The sequence below is a fragment of the Tauraco erythrolophus genome, chromosome 4 (genome assembly GCF_009769465.1).
Source record: "Tauraco erythrolophus isolate bTauEry1 chromosome 4, bTauEry1.pri, whole genome shotgun sequence".
In the NCBI taxonomy this organism is placed as follows: Eukaryota; Metazoa; Chordata; class Aves; order Musophagiformes; family Musophagidae; genus Tauraco; species Tauraco erythrolophus.
The window spans coordinates 60,678,323-60,697,106 of record NC_141468.1 but is presented as its reverse complement, the minus strand read 5'-3'; the positions used below and the strand labels follow the sequence as shown (position 1 = coordinate 60,697,106).

The 18,784-nt window shown below is 52.7% G+C and overlaps 1 protein-coding gene across 1 annotated transcript; it reads right to left on the bottom strand.

Moving 5' to 3' along the window:
* Positions 1 to 9,836: 9,836 nt before the first annotated feature.
* C1QTNF6 (C1q and TNF related 6) lies at positions 9,837 to 12,205 on the bottom strand. Its single transcript, XM_009983461.2, is given in 3 exon segments — positions 9,837 to 10,129; positions 10,132 to 10,383; positions 11,974 to 12,205. Coding segments are annotated over 3 exon segments (777 nt in total).
* Between the last annotated feature and the right edge of the window lie 6,579 nt (positions 12,206 to 18,784).

The following is an 18,784-nucleotide window of genomic DNA, read 5'->3' as shown; positions in this document are numbered from 1 at the left end:
AGATCTGGTCTCTCACCCTGGTTCTGGCCCTCTGTGTTCCTCAGTAGCCTTGGGCTCAGCAACATGAAGGAAGGCCAGTACCTATGAGTACTATGTCCCTTGTCTGAGCCTGTGGACATAGTATGAGGCACAGCAGGCATTTGAGCCAAAGCAGTGTGGCAAGTGATCTCTGTCAGCTGAATTGTGGTGTCTGTGTATGCAGATGGTCTTAGCATGGCACATCTGCGATGGAAAACTCATCGGTGTGAACTGGAAGGAAGGTCACGTACCCGCGGGACTATTGACGTGTTTGTACAGCTTTCACATCCTCTTTGCTTCTCAATTTCCACAGCAGAGAAAGGGATGTAAGGGACATCTTCCCATCTTCTTCAAGAACTGAGTTTCGCAGAGCAGGCACCAGATCCTGCATTGCACGCAAGTGTCGACTGCCCAGGTCTGTAGGGATGTTATTGAGTTTTAGTATTAAAACATGCCTATGCAAGTCCGTGAGGGTTCTCCTGTTGTGGGATGCTGAAGATGCACGGCCAGAGTGCCTACTGAACTTGCTCACAGACCTGTGTTGAAGAGGGAGTGCGTGTGCAACTTGTATGATCTACAGGAGGGCAGCATTGGATTCAGAGACCAGCCTTCCACCAAATCTGTGCCCGAGCAAGATAACAAGCTGAACACTGGCCAATTTGCTATTCAGCACCAGCGACTGCTCTCATCTTTGAGGGAAATTATTACTTTGTTACCTGGGCGGTCTTGGAAAGATAAAGCCCTGCTCTGTTCTGAGCCTGCCAATGTGTTACATCTTTCTCTATTTAAAGTTAGAGGGACTTGTGTGCAAACACTTGACAGCCTAATATGAAGCAATGGTGGCTTCCCGACCTAATAAATTTAGAAGAATTCAGAGATTTACTGTATATTCAAAATTGCTTGAAGGCAAGACATGATACCGCAAGGAGATTCTTGGGAATAAACCCTCAGGTGCTTTGATTAGCGAGGCTTGCCCCTAACTTAATCAGATTTCCCTTCCTTCTCTAGAGGAAAAAATCATTACAGCAAACACCCCCTTTCTGCTCAGAGCTCTCCTTGCTCCTCCTCCATTTTCTTCATCTCTGTGCTTGAGCAGTTTCTAGAAAGGGAGTTAATTAGTTTGTTGATTTTGTTTTAAAAATATGCTTGATGATGTCATGCTTATCCAAAAGCCAACCCTCTGCTCGCCCTTAAGCCCTTCTGCGGGTTACTGATTTGTGACCATGGCAATTATCTTTCATGTCATTAAAATGCCTGAACAGAAATTACTTGTTTGGATGCAGCTGCCTGTCTCCTGGCAGCTTGGTGCTCAGGAATTGCGCTCCTGTCTCTCCCCTGGGATCAGTCAGGAGAGCCATTTTTTCCCTTGTTCTGTGGTTTCCCAAGTTCAGCCCCCTTCATTTGCCTCTTTGACGTTACTGCTCATGAGCACTTTACTCTTTCTTCCCCAACTTGGGAGGCAGAAGATATGATGAGAAAGGTGATGGCCACAACCAGTATGCCTGGATGGAAGGAATGGAAGGGAAGGGTGAAGTCCAGGTCCACAACCTGACCCAAGGACTTGGGGGCAATTCACTCCCCCAAATGATGTACCACCTTGTGAAACAGGTCAGCCCAAGGACTCCCCATCCCTCTTGAGAGCCCATCTCTGCCAGGATTTCAGCTGTGGGCTTGCTCCTCTGAGCACTTCTCCTCCTAGGGAGCCTTCCTCTGATATGAACTGCCTGTAGCAGGGTGACTCTGTAGCTTCATGAGGCTTTTGGGTATGGCTGCACAAAATTCAAAAGCCTGTTTTCTGGCGATGGGGGCTGGAGTTGGAAGCGCTGCTTGTTACTGGAGACTACTAGCCAGATCCTGGTGAAAACTGCCAGACCACCACTTGGAGGATAAACAAGCAGTTTGGAAATTACTGTTTTCCCTGCTATGGTCTCTGAGGAACCTGAAGGTTCTCCTCAAGAGATGCGACACAGAGCCCTTCACACGTGATGCATTTCAGGTTCGTTGCAGTAACACGAAGCCCAAGCCGCATCTCACCACATCTGCCCCACCGACTGTGCCTGTATTTGGGAAATGAGATGCAGAAGTTTCAGGGAAAATGGGACTTGATTCCTTGAGAGAAACAAGACCAGGCTGTCACTTTCCTCCTTTTCTGTTCCTGAGAGTGGTATTCATGGACAGGAGGGTAATGCCCTTTTGAATGCCACCATTCCCTGTTGCTCCAATTGCTTTCCTGCAAAAGAAACAGTAAAGGGCACAGAGCATTGAAGCAGTTCATAATTTCATCTTCACCTCTCCCTGCAGCTCAAAAGAGCAATTGCAGCCCTGGGAGCCAGCACGGAGCTTGGAGGGCTATTTTAGGCAGGGGCGCAGTGCCCCGCAGTTGGGAGCAGGCTGTGGAGAAGGTCGGGGGGGGCATGCCCTCTGCCTGCACCTGTGCACACATTCGTGCACACAAACACACAGACTCGCACGTACACACAGCTGCAGCCCAGTGGGCAAACATGGAGGGGATCAAGCTCTTGGCTCCATTCAAATGCTTACCCTGGACACAGGCCAAGGGCAGTGTTTGCAGGCACCAGGGTCCCTTTCCTTCGCCACGGTCTACCCAGGTGAGACGTTAATTCTAAGGGGAAACTTGTGCTGTTGCTTTTATGATTCAAGGACAAGGGTGTCAGTACATTTCCCCAGTGCTGACCTTGCCTGCACCCCAAAAGAAAGGATCCTCCCTTTATTCCTACTCTCCTTACCCTCTTTGCAGGCAGCAGGTTCCTTCTTCAGAGACGCTCAGTGTCCAGGGGGAAGTGTGCTGTTGAAAAGGACTGCCTGGGTTTTTTTCTTCCCCTTTGGTCTTGGAAATGATGCTGGCAGCCTGGTGCAGTATCTCTCCCTCCTTCCTCCCTCCCCTGCCTCAGCCCTCATGAGAGGGGGAGGAAGAGTGTGGGCGATGGAAGGAGGTTGTGGTCCCCAGATGTGTGAATAGCTGCCGAGTAGAAATAGCACACCACGGACAAACAGCAGAGCAACTCAGCTGAGAGCCATCGCTTTGGGCTTGCGTCACTGACCTTTTCCTCTCGCCCTTCTCAGTCCTCACCTGACCCTCCCACCGCTTCCCCCGCACTTTGCACTCAGAGAGCTCTCTGCAGAGCGGTGGGGAGGGCTGGCAGAGGAACGTAAAGAGGGGGGCGAGCAGAAAAAAAAAAAGCCCTGCAGCAAAGAGAAGGCAATGCATTGATCCTCTTTCCATTTGGCAGAGCTGAGGTTGCCACCTGGCAGGACGAGAGTCACGGGCTGAGCCCACACACCACTGTCCCTGCCTGGTCTGACCATTGCAATGAAGACATAGCTGTTCTGCCTCCACAGCTGGCAGGGCTGGGGACGAGGGAGGAGAAGCAAGCCTGTCCTAGGGTCAGGGGAGTGCTTCAGACTCCAGCATATCATGAACAAATGGAACTTCAAAAAAACATTTCAAAGTCTTGTGGGACCGAACTTGAAATGTGGCACAACTGCAAAAACCTGCCTAAGTCTTCTAAAGAGTCAAACAATGCCACCAGCATATCACATGCAGATAAGCGGCAGTCAGGCGAAGCAAGGGCTTTGGAAGTGTTTTGGACTGTGGTAATGGTAATTCTGTGGGTTCTTGCCCAGAAGATCTGCTGAATTGCTGCCTGTGGCTGCAGGGACAAGGCTTGGTTTCCTGGAAAGTCTTTGTAGAGCTCTGCTGCGTTCCGCTACTTTAGGGGAAGAATTGAGGACACGGGGGAAAAAAACCCACTGTGTGTAGGGGCAAATAGAAAAATGCCATGAGTCCAGAAAAGCACACGTGGGGCAAGCAGGAGAATGCAATGAGCCTCAGGCACCCCATGGAAGATGTTTGCCCAAGTCTTGCACTAGGACGTAGTTATGTCAAACACTTGGAGAGTGGTAAGGACTTTAGAGCAGGGGACCAGAAGAGTGCAAATCATGTCTACAGGATGGGTGTCAGTTAGACAGGAGACCTGTTGTCCTCCTTCCTCTCCCTGGACATTTCCTTCCCCTGGCTACCTTGAAGTGTTGCAGCTGTCCTCAGTAGCAACCAGTGAGGCTTGAACACATCTCCCACCTCAGAGGTGCAATGCAGTTTGGGTTGCCTGGGCTCCCTGGCAGTCAAGGCCCCTCAGCAGCTTTGAGGCTGATGCAGGTCAGCCTCACTTCTCAACGGCATAGATGCAAGCAGGTTGAAGTGAATCAATAAACAATCCAGCCCCCCCACCTCCCACTCACCCACGTTTGGATTCCTAGCCTTCCCAGGTGGATGAGGAGCCCCATAGTCCTTAGCTTCTCCAACTCAAGAGCTCTCCATCCTGCTCCCTCTCATTTTAGTTGTTGCAGAGATTCGGAAAGTTGTGAGATTTTGCAATAATTCCCTGGTCATTTGTGAGTTAAGTGACACAATCTCAAGAGATGGGGCTGGTCTGTGGGTTGAGAAACTGTCAGAAGCCTTTGATTTAGAACTTCTGCCCTGGCAGTCACTGGTATAACTGCAGGAGAGAGATCACAGAGGGCTTGTGGGAGAAGTGGGGAGACACGTCATGAGATGAGGGAGCTGTGCTCGTATCGAGGAGGCCTGGAGCCTCAGCCCCCCTCTACCTACCTCCTGATAGCATCTTCAGAGAGAGCCAGGCTTGCAAAGGGCAACAGTTTCCGTTGGCAGGAAGGTGAGAGATGTCCGTACGGGGCTGGTACGTGTGTGTGCATACATGTGTGGGTGTCACAGCGGAGCGCGGCACCACGCTGGCCTCTGAAGCCTGGCATGGCTCGGCAAATGCCCGTGTTCCCACTGTGGTCAGAGGAGGGCCATGTCACACGAGGCGGTGGCATGCTGGTCTTCAGCAATGCGCTGTGCCCCATCAGCTATGCATCCACGGGCAGGGTCTGCATCCAGCCCTTTGGGCCCAACCGCAGCTCCCAGCCGCAACAGGAAAGGGAAGGTGGAAATAGAGGATCTGGGAAAGGTTCAACCCCTTGATGACATCCACCTGTGATGCACAGGATGGAGGGAGGCACGGGCTCCGCTAGCATCTGCTGGGCCCAGCCTTGACAAAGGGTCAGGGAGATGCAGAGCAGGTCTGCCCTGCTGCAGCTCCTGCCCTCCCTGGTGCTTTGGGTGCAGGCACATGTACCTGTCTCCATGGGAGTGCCCACAGCAGGGTCAAAAGTCTCTTTTTATACTCCTTTTCTTGCTCTGCTTCTCTCTTCCCCCTTCCTACAGCTATCATGGGGCAAGGAGCTATTCCAGGGCCTCCAGCTTCTGCTGAGCTGGCCCCAACATGCGCTTCCTTCCCCAGGGACAGCACCATATCCTGCCCTTTACATCCTCTCCCACTCCCCCTGCTTTCATACCTGGAAGACCACAAACCTGCAGGAAGTCTGTTTAAAGGGCCAACCCCTTGGCACATACCTTGAACAAGCTTGAGATGTGGCCGCAGAGCCCTTTGCAACAGAGCTTGGACTTATCTTTCAGGGGAAAAGAGAGGCACGGCCCCAGGGGTAGTGCTGTAGCTGCTCACTCCAGGGCATGGTTCTTGCTTTGCCTAAGAGAGAGATGCTGACTGTCACCAACCCCAGGCTCACATACCGCAGGGCAGCCCCATTGCATGGAAAAGGACCCAGCCCTGGGATGAAAGAGGAGACTGGAAGTCTCGTGGTCATCAGGGCACGGCTGCACCCACTGGCAGTGCAGCAGGGCTGGTCTGACACAGTCCAGCCCTTGTTCCTTCAACAGCATTGCAGGGTCCACCTTGCCTAAGCTAAGCCTCACCTATGGCCACTCCCCAGTTGGGCATCCATGGTGTGATGGGTGGCACCAGTTACAGACTTCATTTGTCACACATGCATCTTAGCCTCAAGGGATCTGGCTGAAGAGACTCTTCAGGTGGCACTTTCCCCTCCCAGCAGCAGGCTGAACGACTGAATCATAGAAAACTTTTCTAGAAGGTCTGGCTACACGTTTCCGCTCCTCTCTCCCTCCCTCCATCCTCACCTTTGGTAAGTGTGACAAAGGCACCTCCAATCTACCAGCATCTCACCTCAAGGGGCCAGGAACATGCACAAGTGCAAGCCCTGCACTTCCTGAGGACACGTTTCTATCTGCTTCCTCAGAAGTAAATAAAACAACCCAAAGAAAGAAGTATGGGCTCCTGATCTGACAGAGTGTCGCATTTACTAGGATATACACAGCCTCAGCTCTGGGCCTGACATAGGACCAAAGAGGCCTGTAGGATGCATATGATTATGTTTTCCACCCCTTGCCAAACAAAGCGTCTGGTATATGTCAAACCACAGGAGAAGCTATGTGAAGATGAAATAAAATCAAAACAGAAGGTCTATATGGGCATCTCCTCCTGTTTTTTTGTCCATTCCTCCACTTCAGCAGGAGTCCCCTCAGTCCAAATCCCAAAGATGCTAAAAACCCCCCCACTTACCTCTTGGACCTGCACTGAGACCTCACAGGCATCTCCTTGTCCTCAGGACTGTACTGCTCCTAGATCTTCCACTCAAGCCTCCAAGTCTCTGCTCCCCCATCATGTCTCCCCGTTTTCCCCAACCTTATGGGCAATCGCCACTTGACTTTTCACCTCTGACCTGAACCTCGAGCCTTTCCCACCACACACAGGTCTTCCAAAAATGCATGTCCAGCTTAACCCTGGAACTGCCACCCAGCCCACTGTTAGCAAGCACAAGTGTCTAATCAACAGTTTAATGCCCCTCTTATGTCTGTGCTTTCTGACTTTTACCTCTTGCAGAGAAAAGAGAAACACCACAGGGAAAACAGAGAACACATGTGCTTACTAAGTACCTGACAGAAGGATGTGCTAAAAAATTCACATGATGAAGGTTCTGATCCCCCTTAAGAGAACTCCAGCATTGGCCCAGCCCTCCTCAATATAATTAATAAAGTACTTGAAGCCTAATCGTACAATCCATTGTATTATCCTGTGGGGTTTTTTTTTTGTAATTTCCAAAGAATCCTTCCTTGAATTTGCGTAAAGCTTTCCCGGAAAAGAGGAGAGGGTTGTCATAATTAGAAATGTTCAAGCAGTAAATATCCTTAAGGTAATGGTTCTCCACAAAGGAAACAGACAGAAGACTGCCAAGGATTGCCCAAGGAAGTTTCAAAGCTGAGTTAGACTTTGTATCTGTCTCTTTCAGGTCAGTGTCTTTCCATCACACTATTCGGCGATAACCAGAGCTAGAAGGAACAGGTTGGGAGGGAAAAGCAGATCTAAGTGCAAAACAACCAGCGAAAAAAGTTTAATACCACTGAAAAAAAATATATATACAAAAGTTCTCAGAGTTTGTTTGGTTTTGTAACATAAAGCACCATTAATTCCACAGTACATTACAACTCAGCCTACTACACCTTCCAGAAAGCACCCAATGCTCCTGAAATTTGGTTTAGCACCAAGGGATTGCCATCTTGTTTAGCACCAAGAAGCCTGTTAAACACACTCTTTAGGCCCCCTGCCCTCCTCTCTCATGTGCATCAGGCATCATCCGGCAGCTCATGCGTCGCACACGAGACCTAGCACCGGCATTCAAACACCAAATAGAAAAGGAGGAAGAAGGAAACTTTTTTCTGGGGATACTCAGTGTTAGAGAGGCTTGCTTCTCGTCAGGGAGACACAGGGGCACTACACACTGCAAATAGACAACATCTGGGTTTGCAGCCTGTTGAGGAAAAGGGAAAGGGATTCAGTCCTGAGGATGACCTCCAGCATGCTTCCTCCTCTCTACTGCCTGAAATCCTGCCTCTGAGCAATTCCACATGCTTGACCTGCTAAGTGAGGGGAAGAAACTCACAGCTCCCTTAGTTCCTATGATCCCATCATCACATGTTTCCCTGGGAAAAACCCAGCTTTGCCTCTGTGAAACTCTGGTTTTATCCCCATTGCCTCAGTGTCAGTGGTGGGGAGGATCCAGGGCACAAAGTGCCTGAAACTCATTCCAGTCTGTACAGCGTCCTTAGTAAAGCACGGAGAGTAAGTAAACAGGGCAAGAGAGAATATGTCCTGCAATTCTCTCAAGTTCGTTTTAATATTTAGCCTGGGTCCCTGTGCCTTTGCCACCCCAGGCTGAATGTACCGGATCTAGTCCTGTACAATGATGCATATCTCCTATGGGAGAGCTCTGGTAGTCCCAAGTGCTATAGGCAGAGACCATGGCTAATCACGAGACCGCAGAAGCTAGGTAAGTCAGAAGACTTCACTATTCGTGATGGGCAGAGGAGAAATACAGTTTCTCCTGCTTGTCCTGTCCTGAGACTCAAAAAGAGACAACTCTTGACACTGCTGTTTACAGGAGCATCACGACATGTGGAAGTAGGCTTTCCAAAGTGCTGAGTCAGCCTCATCTGCTCCCCCCTAGGACCGTAGCAATCCCAGACAGATGTGAGTGAGAGCAGCGCCTGAGACCAGTACAAATGGTACTAGAGAACTCTACCGCTGGCATTCCTTTCCCCCTACGACATCTCCAACCTGACAAGAAGAGCGAGGGTTTGCTTTAGGCACATGCTTTTCTCAGTTGCTCTGATGAGATTGCCAGAAAAGGGCACAGAGCACGTGGCAAGGAAGCTTTTAACCCTGGGGCAGGTGCTGTAGTCTCACCTCTCTCTCTTTTCCATCACAGAGGCAAAGAGGTGCCAGCTTGCCCAGGTTTGGAACTGACTGAACTGCAATTGCCCTTACAGCCTCCAGCTCAGATCCTGAGACAGCAGTCCCTCAATATCAATGTGGAAGAAACACCTTCCGGAGGACAACGTAAGGCACACAGGAGCCAGGGCTCAACTCTCCTCTCGTATCAGCACCTATTAGCACACGACTGCTGGTACCAATGGAAGGGCATGGGTGCACCTCTGCCAAAGAAGAGAGCAGATTCGGGTTCACTGTCTGGACCAGTTTCCCACAGCCGGGGAACTGAGACTGAGCAGCACCCCAGGGGAGGTTTGGGAAGGAGGTTTGGTAGGGTTGTCTCTCTTGTTCTGCACTTATGATCCCTAGTGGAAATAGAGTGGTGGGCACTACTGATTCAACGGCAGATGCCTCTGAAGGGTCTGGCTGAGTGTCTGGCCCTTCATCTCTTTGGAGAGCTAAAGCTGGCACAGAGTTGGACAATCCCACCAGGCCTAGATTTTACAGCTGACCTGGACTCTGTGACTGAGAAGGGTGTCTAAGGAAAGCCAATGACATACTTCAGAAGGCCAAGAGTCCCCTTTCTGGAAAGACAGTATAATCTCTCACTGTTCCTTCATCTTCCTTATGCTACAGGAGGCCATCAGACCCCAGTCCACTCTCCAGACCACACGTGTGAGAGGTGACATTAAGGCCTGTAATGTCAGGGGCTCTAAAACTGGCACGTCTAGCTGGATAGAGAGAAGCCAGGATGCACTTGGGCAGTGGAGACCTTATAGCCTTTTCTACAGGAGTCCTTTGTGTATGAAGCCCCAAGGAAGGATACATCCCTAGAGGCAGCATTTTACCTTTCCTCCTGCTCCAGGACCCTAAATACCTGACACAATTCACCTGGCAGATTTAGAAGCCAATAATCTAAGTTGGAGTCATGAGGTGAGGGGGCGAGAGATGGTAGTGTCACACTGTAAGTGGACAGATACAGGTTTGGCTACAAGACAGCATGAGGTGGGAGCCAGTGAGACAAGTTTCACACTCAGTGCCTGAAACTTGACAGGCCCATTACCAAGTGATTTGCAGTGGTTGCGGGCAGTAATGAGAGAGGGAGATGAAGAAGGAAAAGGCCAAAGAGGCCCCAAGGAGGAAGAGAGGCAGTTAGTCAAGGCTGGGCTTGACCAGGTACCCGTTGAAGGTGATGTACACATCAACATCATCACTGTAAATGGCATTCTCCCGCTCCCGCTTGTAGAGCCTCACCCAGATCTCATCGTTTTCCTGAAGCTCCAGCATAAGGCTCTGGCTCTGCATGATGCTGCGGTCACTGGGCTGGGCATACAGAATGACTGCCTCCTCTTCGTTGTGCATGATGTGCATGTAGGTCTCCTTGAAGTTCCAGGTGTGGACGTTGAGGCTGAAATAGTAAAGTCCACCTACATAGCAGTAGAATTGCCATTGAACATGTCAAAGTGGCTGTAGAGGTTGACGAAGACAGTGTCGAAGATCAAGACCTGGAAGCCCTCACTGCTGTGCAGGGCTTTCTTGCGACCAACAGAGAATGCAGCGTACTGATGCTTGCAGGGGTCTCCTGCCATGCCCATTTGTCCTTTACTGCCTTTCTGGCCCTGGGCACCCCGCTCACCTCGTGGTCCTTCTTTGCCCCATTTCCCTGGCATCCCAGGCTCTCCCCGGTCTCCTTTCTCTCCTACAAGAGGAAGCAGAGGACACAACTCCTGTGTGATACCAGAGAGAGTGGTGGAAGTGGCAGTCAGAAAGCCCAGTGAGGAGACAGAGGATTGCTCAAGCATGAGGCAACACCAGAAGAATGAACACTACAGAGGGTCACAATATCATTGCACTTCATGGGAAAGGAGCTAGCAGAGCTCTGCGTGCGACTGGGGTTTCTTCTCTTACGAATCCCCTGTTAACCACCTGATATAACCTTGGAGGCACTAGGACCTGTCCCTAGGAGATTTCAGCCTGAGATGGAGCCCAGCCCTGCAAAGTATCCCTGGGGCTCTTGGCCTTTTCTTTCTCCTCCACACTCTTTTACCTCCACCACAGCCCCTGGCCTCCTGCACACCTCTCCCATGACTGAATTATCCACATAGTGTGAACTCTGTTCTTGCTGTAGGCTGGAGAAGGGGAAGAAGTGCTAATACCTGTGGGAGAATATGACTAGAGAGGGACAATGAGGTGGGTCAGAGGGAAAAGATCCAACCTGGACTTGGCAGATGGTGCAACACAAGTTACAAGGCTGGTACTTTGACAATACTGACATCATTAGAGCATCCTGTCAAATTAATACTGCAGTTCTTCCCTGAGGTTTATGCATTGCCTGTCACACACTTGGGCAGGCATCACTGCATACATACAGAGAACCAGAATGTTCTTTGTATGTAGAGAGATGGGGGGTCAGAGCAGCCTCTTGCACAAGTGACAGCATCTCAAATTTGTGCCTTGTTCCTTTCCTCCTGTCCCTCCCCTATGTGGTTTTGCCAAATTGCTGGTGCACAGGTCTGCACTGTCTGCAACTCCCTGCCTCTATCTGCCCCAGACACGCTTCTGAGCTGTGATGGACTGCAGCTATTTCCAGGCTGGGCAGGGAAGGGGGAACATCTGCCCAGCTAGTCCAGAGGAACCACAGAGCAACAATAAGTGAGCAGAGCAGGATCCAACTGGGAACAGGCTTTTGCCCACAGCAAAGGCTAAAAGGGGAGCCCTGAAGGGAGGAGCTGATCTAAAATAGGGAGCTTTTTCCCGTTAGCCAAGCCAGCCACAGCAGGGTGGAATGAGCTGGGGGTCACTGCCAGTTAGCCTGGAGGTGCTTGCAAATAGCTGCTGCCTCCCCTTGCCCTCCTCTCGCTCTGAAATGCCTGTGACTCATGGAGCCAGAGAAGGTTTCCCGGGTGCCAATGCCTACCCTCCAAGCCTGCTTATTTTTCAGCTGGATAAAGACTGCTCCTTTCCTTAGGTGCTACAGGACTCTGGAATTCTGACGCAAGGAAGGTGTCCTCCCAGCTCGACCACTGCCGTTCCTGTGCTAGCAGGGAGGAAGGGCTGGTAGCAGGCAGCATCCCGAGATGCGGGTCACAGCACGGGTATGCATCAACTTCTCTCTCCCCACGCTCCTTTTGATAACAGCACAAAACATCTAGACCCTGGGCACAGTGTGTGTGGGCACATACCCTTCAGGATGGCATCTGGGAGCCCGTTAGCTTAACCAGCATGCCAGCAACCCAGCTGTCACCTCCACCAAAGTGCAGCTGGTGCCTGAGCCAAGAGGCGCACTTACCCTTCAGAATGGTGATGTTGATAAAGGGACGGACCTCCGGCATTGGATAGGGCAAGTGGTGGTGGCTGGGAGGGAGCGGTGGGGCATCTGTGGAAGAGTCCAGTGGGTCACAACAGCGCTTGCAAGCACCAGGGGCTGGTTCTGTGAGGTTGGGTTCATCAGTGGGTGCCCCAAGCACGACAAGAGGGAGAAGAAGGAAGGCCAAGGGTGTGTGCAGGTAAATTGTGTCCATGGTGACCTGGGAAGATATGAGGAAGCGCCAGAGTGAGGTATAAGAAAGGGAGGACATGGGGGATGGAACAGAGATCACCACAAAATGTCTTTCTGTAGCTGGAGCCAGGGGTGGGACGAAGTGGCATTGTCCTGTGGAGGGTGTTTACATGCTTGAAGTCCCTGGAGGTTCAAGGCTGCAATCTGAGTAGCAACCGCATGGCTCAAGAGGATGCCCCACGCCCTTCTGCCCCGACCAACGCAGACTAGGTGCCAATCCTGGAAGAAGGCTTGACCCTCACTAGGCAAACCACTGGAACCACTAGAAGATTCAGTCCCCAGGCTGGGATAGAGGAAGGAGACATGGCAAGCCACATAGCCCTTTAGCAAAAGCATACTCCAGTAGGCCGCTGAATCTGTGGGGAGGGCTGCAAAAAAGTTCTCCAGCCCTCCAGTCACTAGATATGAACTCTTTATGGGAGCCTAACCCAATGACTCCCCTGTCCTAGCCAGAGTTGGACCCACAGCTCTGCAGAGAAGCCCCTTCTTCTGTGGGCTGGGAACTTAACTTCAGCCCTCGTCCTTCCCCCCACCAAATCTCGTTCCTCTCAGTGCCTCAGCCCCCTCCCACCAATACTCAGTTGTGTTTTCGGGCAAACCCCAGCACCTTCCCAAAGGGTGGCTGGCTCCTCCGAAGGCAACAGCGGGCCTTTGCAGACGGACCAGAGGGAGCTGCTCCGCCGCAGAGGGAAAAGGACGGGAAGCTGGGAGCAGGCAGGCAGCAGAGAAGCATGCTTACGAAAGGCAGACACGCAAACAAGCTGAGAAAGCCCCTCTCCCAGCCTCTGCCCTCCCCCCCCCGCCTTCCCTCTGCCTGCAGCCCGGCGCAGCGCGGCACCTCACCCCGGCGGCTGCGGGCTCCCCTCGCCGCTCCCCAGCCCCTGCGCGCCGGTTCCCCTCCGCCTGCAGGGCCGGCCCCCGGGCCCATGGCTTTAAGAAAGCTGGTTCTTGGCACAGGCGCTGCCGAGCGCTGGCTGGGTGTGCAAGCTGGGCTTGGACCTGCTCCCTCCCCTCTCCTCTCCCTCCCTTTCCCTCCCTGGCTTTGGGCGCTCTCCCTTGCAAACTGGCTTTTTAACTCTTTCCTAGGTAGTTCCTTTTCCTTGTACGTGGTTTCTTGGTTTTGTTTTTGTGTTTTTTTTTCTCTGCCTTTTCACTTCTGAACAGCTTAGCCCTGCTCAGCAAAATGCAGACAGCACGGGTTGCACCCTGTGCAAAGGGTTGGCAGGCAGCAGGGCAGTGTCCCCACCCTGAGCGTCTCGGTGGGGTGCATCGGTGCAAGAGACAGACTTTCCTTTAGGTGGAATGGTGCAGGACTCTGCCCTCACCATTAGTCACCTGTCCCGTGCATTAGCCCTTCACTTGGCTGGCCATGCTCTCTCCCCAGCTGTGCCTGTCCCACTCGTGGTCCTCAAACTTCATCTTTCATTCTCTCCTGCATTGTTTCTTCTGCATGTCACTGCGGCCTTTCACCCCAGGCATGGTATTTCTAGCAGGCTCACAGGCTCATCTGCCAACTGGGAGAGGCATCAGTTTTTTTCTCTCTCTGGTCATTCCATCTTCCTGGGAAGAGCCCCAAGCCTTGCACTCCAGAGCATGTCATCACCCGGTCACGTCCCTCGGTCAGGTCCCAGGCTGAGCATTTGCACGGGAGGGCTGTGCCTGGCCTGAAGCACAGCCCGGCTGTGGGGAGCTGCCTGCCAACAAAGCTGAGGATCTGGAGCAAACCCTGGCTGTGATCTTTGCCCCCAGCCCAGCGCCAAGCTGACGTGCTTGGGCTGTTGGGGTGAGCGCTACGTGGCTGCACCAGAACCTGGGAATGAAGGGCATTTTGTGGGGCAAGAGTGTGTGTGTAGGGGGGGTACGATGGAGAGGAGACTTCTTACACTGGAGAATCTGTTGGGAAGAGGATTTTGGGGATCCTACCCTGCAGCAAAACTGGGTTTGGGAACTTACACTCTGAAGGGGTGCACATATGTGTCTTTGGGAGGCAGAAGGAAGGATGGGCAATAGCTCTCTTCCGCAGGGGCCAGAAATGCCAAGTCAGCACTGTGCCTCCGGCAATTTCCAAAAGAAGCTGGAGAAGGCTCCAAGGTTTTTGAGGGAAAAAGGGTTTTGTGCATGTCTACGTGTGCTTGGGCTTTTTTTTTTTCTGTTTTCCTTCTCCCATTTGTTTGGTTTGGGAATGGGAGGCCCCGCTTCCCAGAGAGTGGCTGGCGTTTGGCAGGACCCCAGCACCACTGGAGAAGCAAGCGGAAAACTCTGGGAAAATATGTGCTGCAAGCTGGGGGGAAGGGAGGAATGGGGGCTGGGAGGCCTGGAGATATTCTCAGGCTGCCTGTCAGCCTGGAGCTCAATGAACATGGAGTGAACATGCCTCCCAGCCAGGGCAGGAAGAGGACCAAGAAATTTGCTGCCACGCTCGTGACTTTCTAGCTGGGCTCCAGCACTGACATGCAATGAGACCAAGCGCAAGTCTCCCACGTCTGCCTGTGCCTCAGTTTCCCCTTTTGGAAAATGAGAGGGGGGAAGTTTAGGGCAACACTTCTTACTCATGGAGCCTTGCCAGCAGACAGAAGCAGGTTTTTGTGATCAGCTGTGTGGTCTACTCCTGTCTGCTGCTGGTGGGATTTTGGCAGCTGACAGTACTGTTGAAAGCCAATAAGTTTCTGGGGTCCATGAAAACTCAGGGACTGACACTGAAGGCAAAGTTCCTCTTGGTCCCATCAAAGCTATTGCGGTGCCTCACTCCCTCAGGTTTTCCTGCCTGGCTTATTTCCAAGCATGACCTTACCCCCTTTTGCAGCTTTCAGCCTTGTGTCTGGCCTCCTTTACCTTTCCAAGTAGAACAGGTAGCAGGGAGGCCGTTGTTGTTTCCATCCCACATTTCCATCTGCACTTCTGAGTTGCTCACAACCAAACAAGCATTCTTCGTGGAGGACCTCATCAGCTGGGGCCTTTGCCTTTGTCTCATCTGACTGCAAGAACAGCTCACAGTGAGCAGGACTTCATATTTAATGTCTTGTCTGAGCTGAATAGGGACCCACAGGGAGTCAGCAGACAAAGACTTGCTCTGGTGGCATTGCCCAGCTGGGCAGCAGCTTTTGCCAGTAAAGACACTTTAGCTGGGGTAATATCGCCCAGCTCCCTGAAGAGAACTGGCTGTACCAGCAACATTTTACCAGGGCAGCCACATTTGCAGGAGGTTTTGACTTGGATGGCTAAATGCTAAAGATACGAGTTTCAAGAATGCTATCCAATAACCCTGTGCCAGCCACGCTTTAAGTGTAAAGCCTGAAGGAACCTTGTGCACTCAACAATCTTCCTTCTCTCTCATTGCATGCTCTGCCTTGGAGGCAGCCCAGGGAAGCTCTGGCCAGATCGGACTACAACAATCCCCACTGAAAAGCAGCTGCTTCATCCTCCTTCTACATTTCCTCCCTTCTGCAACCCCTCCAACACAGGCAAAGTAGGGGCATAAAGCCTGTCTCTCCCCCAATGACTGCCTCCATCCTCTTTACCCTCTCTCCCACAGGTACAGAAGGAAGGAAATGACTTTTATGTTTTCTTCCCCTTTCCAGCGCATGTGGACCCCTGCCCTGCTACACATACACACACACTCGAATCCACCCACAAGCACCCACACACTCACCCTTTCACAGCTCCTCCCTCACCAAAATCTCCGGAGCAAAGGTATCATCCGCACCAAGAGGCAGAGAAGCAGCCCCTTTCTCTTCCCCTTCATGACTGCTTCTCCTTCACCACAGCCCCTTTCCCTTTTTCCCCACCCCTCTGCCCCCACTCTCCAAGAGCATCTCAAGCCAGGAGGCGAAGTGGAGGACCTCTTACCTCCGCTCCCCTCTGGAGGGGTCCGGCACTGGATTATCCGTATCCTTAGCTGCTCCTGCTTAGCAGTGCGGGGAGGGAGGGCTGGCGGGGCCCAGCTGACTCCAGCCAGATGCTCGCCAAGTGCTCTTATGTAATTACCGTCCTTCCATCCTGCCTCCCAGGCCTTTGTGAGTGCCTCCCCCCCTCTCTGGCCCATGTCAGGCTGGGCTCTCCTTCCCTCCCCTCCTTCCACACACCCCGCACAACATCATGGTTTGCTCAGCTCAACAGCTGATTCCTTCTGGAAGCGAAGTTCAGGCTTTTGGCTACTGCCGTTGCTACCCTTGGAAAGCAAGCTCATACGTATTTCAAGAGCTGGGAAGTGATGGGGAGTGCTGCTCTGCACTCACTTCCTCTCCATTGCTGCCCAACTGCAGCCAAGTCCCTTCAGCTTGCCCTTCCCTAGTGCCTGCAAACGGGGAGGAGGATGCCTGAGAAACGGGAAGGTGGCAGTGAGTTTTTATGCTTCTGTACTTCGGGGTGCCCCTGGGTTACCCTGTAACAGCAATGAGTCCTCTGCCGTATCGGGATCACTGATCATCTCTGGCTGGGCTGCAAAAGGGGTTGGAAAGATGAATCTTTTCCAGCCTGTGGACTCCGTGCCTGTGCTTGAGGCTTGTGTAACAGCCAGCCCTTGTTACCCAACAGCACCAGCACGGTATGAAATTACTGGCTTAGAGTATCTTGTACGTCTTGGAGGAAGGGCAGGCCTGTTAGACATCTGCTGCGTGGCTACATTTCTCTCATAACTTCTGCCCATGCGGGGCCTGGACCAACTAGGAATGACACGTTCCCTGGCTTTATGCAGACAGCTGCTGAGTTTGAGGGCACTTCTGCCAGCAGGGATTTCTGCTGTGGGATGCTCAGCAGCCTGGGCTGTCTCACAGAGATCAAGACCTGGCAAAGCCCTGACATTTTTTTTCTGTGCATTGCTGAAATGCCACGTGGCTGAGGAACAGCTGGAAGAGCCGTTCACCTGTACTCATCACTAGAGCAAAGCTGTTGCTAGACCTTGGCAGTCTCTGGCACTGAGCATGAAAGCGTGAGCTTGTCTCCCACTTCCCACTGCCGCCACAGCTAGTCCAAGACACCGCACGTCTGCCACACAGAGATGAACGTTGTGTCAGAGACTGGCTGACAGGCTGCGTCAGCTGGAGATGCCTTGCAGTGAAGGGCGCATCACCCGGGCTGCCCCTCTCCCCATAGGCAGCTTTTCCAACTTGAGCGTCCCGTCTCCTACCCATGCCTTGTGACCCTGCCTGCAAGACCACTGAGACAAGAAACTGCGCCAGTACCCACCCCAAACACCGGCAAGTGACTGCAAGCGCTAACCCTACTGCAAACAGCAAGACTTTGCTGCCTTGTGAGCATCTAGGCCCAACAGTTTGGCTGGGTGGGAGATACCAAGTGACATTGCAGCTGGGTTCAATGAGTTCTTAAAAATAACCTGCAGCTGAGCCCGCTCCCTTCTACTTCCCTGGATATGAATACATCTGAATGCATCTGAATGCCATCTCCTCCCATCCGCTCCTAGGTGGACCTAGGGGTTTTTACCCCTGTGCTGTCCTCTCCTACACACACTCCTAGCCCTGCCCTGAGCAGTTCTCAACACCAGGTCACTGCTGAGAGCATCTCAGCTGTCACAAGTAATGCTGAGAAAGACGGACAGTGGTTAGGGCAAGAAAATTTTCTTCAGAAGTACCCATGAGCTTTCTCACCAAAGAAACAAGCACTTTGCGGCAAGAGGGTGGAAGCTGGTGTTTAAGAGCTCACAGAAACTCTTGAATCTGTGACAGGTACTTCCTACTGAGGGAACCACCCTGACACCACGGCCGTTTGAAACGGAGAGATCCCACCATCACTTGGTAGCACTGGCTTGAGTCTGGCCCTAAAACCAGTCAACAGGGCAAGAGTCCTGTCACGTTCTCTGGCCATTTGATCCAGCACAAGCATGTTCATTGCTCCATTTTGAAGGCCTGGTGCACAGGCATTGTTCAATACCCGTGCAGCAAAGCTCGATGCTTTTCACAGCAACAGATCTCTGCTGAAACTGCGTGATGCGTTGCAGTAGCTACAGTGCCTCTGAGGGTCTGTCTAATGGAGGGCTCTGCATGGATCTCCAGGCCCACACACCTCCATGGTGAACACACGGGATTTCCAAGAAGCCAGCAGTGTTGGAGAGAGGGAACGGCTACTGACAAAAGCCCCAACACCACCCCTTGTTCAGGCAGTCGGCGCACCACCGGGCGTGCAGGGGTGCTGGGACCCGCCATTCGTGCAGCCTCCCCGCCGGGCACAGCCCTGCTTCAAACCCGAGACTCTTCCAGACGGGAAAAGAGCAGACTTGGGCCAAGCGGGCACGGCTCGGCCGCAGCGCTCCCGCCCCCCCGCCGTCCCGGCTCTCCCCGCCACCGCCTCCCCGCCCGCCCGGCGGCTGCCGACTGCCCCCTGCAGACCGCGCCGCGCCGCCGCCTCCCCGCCCGGCGCCCCCTCGTCCTGCCGGCGGGCAGCCCCCTGGGGCAGGCTGGTGGCTCGGGTGGGCTCACGTTCCTTCGTCCTCTCTGCAAACCGCCGCCCGCAGCTTAGCGGCTGCTCCAGTTAAAGACCACCGAAGGAAACGGCGATGGCGGGGGGTGGAGGGGTGTGTGTGTGTCCG